This window comes from Trachymyrmex septentrionalis, unplaced genomic scaffold (genome assembly GCF_001594115.1).
Source record: "Trachymyrmex septentrionalis isolate Tsep2-gDNA-1 unplaced genomic scaffold, Tsep1.0 scaffold37, whole genome shotgun sequence".
Lineage (NCBI taxonomy): Eukaryota > Metazoa > Arthropoda > Insecta > Hymenoptera > Formicidae > Trachymyrmex > Trachymyrmex septentrionalis.
In genome coordinates this window covers 5,996,600-6,001,034 of record NW_017305536.1, presented here as the reverse complement: position 1 = coordinate 6,001,034, position 4,435 = coordinate 5,996,600, and the positions used below count along the sequence as shown (strand labels likewise).

General features: G+C 40.3%; 1 protein-coding gene across 2 annotated transcripts in view; it reads left to right on the top strand.

The window, feature by feature from the left end:
* The window catches only part of LOC108750647 (failed axon connections), a 35,978-nt gene extending 33,058 nt beyond the window's left edge, over window positions 1–2,920 (top strand). Inside the window, exons 2-4 of one of the 2 annotated variants that reach the window (XM_018490249.1) lie at window positions 94–432; window positions 1,247–1,384; window positions 1,919–2,920. In XM_018490249.1, coding sequence (XP_018345751.1) covers window positions 94–432; window positions 1,247–1,384; window positions 1,919–2,275 — 834 coding nt within the window. In that variant the 3' untranslated portion in view covers window positions 2,276–2,920. Of the gene's footprint in view, window positions 1–93; window positions 433–1,231; window positions 1,385–1,918 lie in introns of both variants that reach the window. The other variant, XM_018490248.1, reaches the window with a different exon arrangement.
* The last annotated feature ends 1,515 nt before the right edge of the window (window positions 2,921–4,435 follow it).

Sequence of the window (4,435 nt, the reverse complement as noted above, 5' to 3'; positions counted from 1 at the left end):
ATTAATAATATAATACATAATTTTATTATAGCATAACATATTTTGTTATTATATTGTCGCTTCGACAAAGGACTTAACTTATTCGGTTTCCAGAATGTTGACCACAAGATGAAATTCCGCTCCAAGAAGGGTCAGCTGCCATTCGTCGAGCTGAACGGCGAGGAAATCGCGGACAGTACCATTATCCTGCGAGAACTGAGCCAGAAATTTGGCAAGGACTTGGACGCCGGTCTCACGTCCGAGCAACGAAGCGTCTCTCACGCCATGATATCCATGATCGAGAATCACCTTGTCTGGGTTGTCGCGTGCTGGCGCACGAAGAACTTGGATCAGGTGCTGAAGGGTTACAAGGTCAATCTGCAACTCGCTCTGGGATCACGTATCCCGAACGCTATTCTGAACTTCTTCTTCAAGCTCACGTTCGGACGCAAGGTAAGTTTCGCTTGCCGTTCGCCGTGATATCGGTGTGATTTCGGTGTGACCTAGCATACAACTTGGACGTTAGATAGAAATCACTTGAACGATAATTTCATGTTTCACGACTTCTCATTCAATTCTAATAATTTATTCGCATTCACGTTTTCATATAAATTATTTGCATATTTTCATAATTATATTCCACATTATTTTCATCGTTATGCAAACTAAGGTCATGCTGTATGCAAAAATAATCTTCCCTCGACCTTCTTTCATTGATTTTGTCGAGACCGCACGATGTTTCGTATGTTCACGTTTCTCAATTTAGCTATGCATGTATCACTGACATTATGCTAGATTGCATTCATGTAAATACTGTAGTTTTGTCATTACATAATTTTTCCCAGTATAGCTAGTCTCATCAGCTATCATTTTAAAGCTCTCTTAGTTGAGTCCTGGTCGAGGTTTTCATCTAGATATTAATAATATGGAATATAACGATGACTATGAAATACAAATTTATTTTTTTTATTTAGAAATAAGATACAGATTCTACAAATATTTATTGAAACCAGTACGATTTCCAAAATGTTATTCTTGTCCGAATTTTACTTTGACCAAGTTTCGCTACTTACACGTTATCACAATGTTTATTTTATGCTATCTCCAGAATCATTCATAGTATTCGCTCGGAGTGCACAAATTGCGCTTGTAGCTCTAAACGTGCTATGAATGTGCTAGCTAGAGGTAGTATCGCGATAAGGAAGCGTAATTGTAGAACAAAATATTGTGACCATTTGTAGTGAGATGGTAGTTGGATTGGTTGCAGGGTGCGAGAAAAGTGAAGGCTCAGGGAATGGGCGTGCACAGTCCGGAGGAAGTGTCCCAATTCGGCTGCACCGATCTTAAGGTGCTCTCGGACACGCTTGCTGACAAGCCCTTCTTCTTTGGGGACGAGCCAACTACCGTAAGTATCATCAAATCCGTTAACATGTTGCCTATAGCGGTCAAGAGCTCTTGAGTTATGCACCACTGTAGTACGTTCTAACGTGGTATTTGGTTCGCTGTGTAAATAATAGCTTCAGTTACTTGTAATCTGATGCCGAAGATAATATCAGTGAAACCAGTGCTGCCCGCGGCGAAACGGCGTTCTTCTCGCTGGGCATCGTGCGAAAAAGCTTTGTGTTTTCAGTTATCTCAAGAGATATTGCACATCGGACTGAGCATTATTACAACACGATTATTGACTCGAACTTTGATGGTTTTCGAGTTTCAGTCGATTAAAAATTAATTAGGTTTAATAAAGAGAACTTTAAGAAAGAATAAATAGGTAAAAATATATCTCTCTTATCTCTCTCACTTATCTTAATATTACGTTGATTCACAAAGATTCGCAAAAAATTATGTTCCACGTAAAAGATTGATAGAAAATATAGATATTATGAGTTACAATTTTAGCAATCTGTGTATAATCTTTTGGCGATCTTTTGGATTTGTACAGATGGACGTAGTTGCATTTGCGCATCTTGCTCAAATCCTGTACATCGACAAGGACACGCCGTACAGTCTGCGAGACTACATGGTCGAGAACTGTCCCAACTTGGTTGGACATTGCTCGCGCGTTAAAGAACGATGTTTCCCGGATTGGGACGAGATATGCTCCAGCCTGGACATGAACACGCATCTGCCGAAGCCCGAGAAACAGGAGGAGAAGGAGGGCAAAGAAGAGGCGAAGGAGTCTAAAGAATCCAAGGAGGAGAAAGAGGGCGACAAGGAAAAGGCAGACAAGGAGGAGAAGGAAGTGGAGAAGGACAAGGAAGTTGACGAGAACAAAGAAAAAGAGAAGGATGGCAAATAAGCGGTCTTTCGTTGTAAAGAGAAGTAATAAGTCGTTTCAAGGATTTAAAGGCGAAGAATCACGAAGGTGTATTGGCGAATGAATAAAGATGGAAAGAGAGAGAGGGATAGTTGGTGGTAAGAGTGTGTGTGTGTGTGTGTGTGTACGTGTGTGTGTGTGTACGTGTGTACGCGCGTGTGTGTGGTTGTGTGAATATGTACGACGACGGACACGAGTACGATGTAGAAAGCACGTATAGAATGATGACGAGGGAAGGGAGTTGCCGGAAGTGAGAGATTGCGTGTTGAAGAGAAAGGGAGGAAGAAAGAGGGAGAGAAAGAACGAAAGAGAGAGAGAGAGAGAGGGAGAGAAAATGAGTGTGAGTGTGCGTGTGTGTAAGAGAAAGCAAAAAAGAGAGATAAGATTTGGGACTAGAGCTCTCTACTTATACGTATAGATATTAATAGACTCATGTATAATGTTAATACTTCGTTTATATACGTTCAATGCGCATCACGCGTTACTTCACATTGACACACTCGAAACACACACGACCGGAACGATTATTCTCTAATCCACACGCCCTTTCTCTACTCTGCTAAGGACAAACGAAAAAAAAAAAAACGGGGCTATCTCATAAGTCATTAGAAACGTAGGATTGCAATATACGAACTGCAATAGTCTGACGCAGCTGGGGTCTTTGTCGACAGTGGCCAAATGCAATATAGCGTTACGCTATAAGATAGAAGTAGTTACGGGAGAAGAGGAAGAGAAGAAGAAGCGAGGATAGGGTCGCGTGAACGGGCATACTGATCCCCGCCTTCTAAAGCGAAAATAAGCGTCTCCTATTTCGCTTCCCTCAATGATCCTTGCTGTGTATAAGTTACCTTGCGTCCTGGCGCAACGTAACGCAATCTTCTCTTTAATTTAGTTCACGTTAATTTCCTTTTTTATGATACGTTCACACGTGTATCGCGCGTTTTACTTCGCTTTTTATATCGTGTTAAATAAAGTTTCTAAAAAGATTTTGTATGAGATTTTTTACGACGCGTATCATTGAGAGATTTCTATCGGAAAATTATCTGAGGAAACACCGTTGCGTCTAGTAGCCGGTTCATCGACGCGATCCGAGATTTTCATTACAATAACGCTAATAATAACGCTAATGTTAACGTAACGATAATGTTAATAAGAATGTGACAACAATAATATTAATACTAATCATAATAATGATAGGAGAAAGGGAATCCGATGTCCTACGGAAACAAATGTTAGGTCATTGATTGACTGAATTACTTCTATCGCTCTCTCTCTCTCTCTCTCTCTCTCTCTTTCTCGCGCGCGCGCGCGCACGCGCGTTCTTTTAACAATTGAATCGAGAGTCGAGTCACGCCAATTGACCAGCTAGCAACGGACGTCCTCAGACAGCCTAATGTGAAATGCAAATGTAGTTGAGAGGGCCGTACGGAAAAGTAGTTCGATCCGCTCTTCCGCCCGGCCGCAAATCCGGTTTGCATTTCATCGTCATCTCAAAGCGCGTGCAATCAACTTTTATTTTAATCGACGACTCTCATTCCTATATTTCGTACAGACTATATGATATTTTCATAGTCCTTTCTTATCATTTTTTAGACGAACGGAAGTAAGGAACCGCGATAAGCGATGGACGGCACATATTATTATCTATTATTTGTATATTATAATATATATATTAAACGTAGACGCGCGCGAATGCAGTCGGACTTAGATACGCAAGGAAGATGCCATTCGTGTATAGCAGAGTCGTAATATTTCGTCCCCTTATCCACTATTCCTTGTTCCCTCCAAGTCCTCGATTTTTTAATTTTTTTTTTTACTTTCTTTAAGCGAAGAGGCACAGGTAATGTTTTGATCTCTTTTCCTTTGGTACTCAAAACGCTGTGCTGCCCATGTATTGATATACGATTTTTCGGACGTGTTAAGGAAAAAAAAATTACCTTGCGTAATACAAAGTGTCTTTCACGCATCGAAAATCGACAATTTGATGTATAACGGGAATTGAAGTTTTTTCTACGAACGCTGCGTAGTTTTTCTACGGCAGCTGAACATATTCCACGAGAAGACACGAGATATATTACATTTAAGTAGCTTACTATATTATTGATAACAATTATATATATACGTGATTATATATATATATAT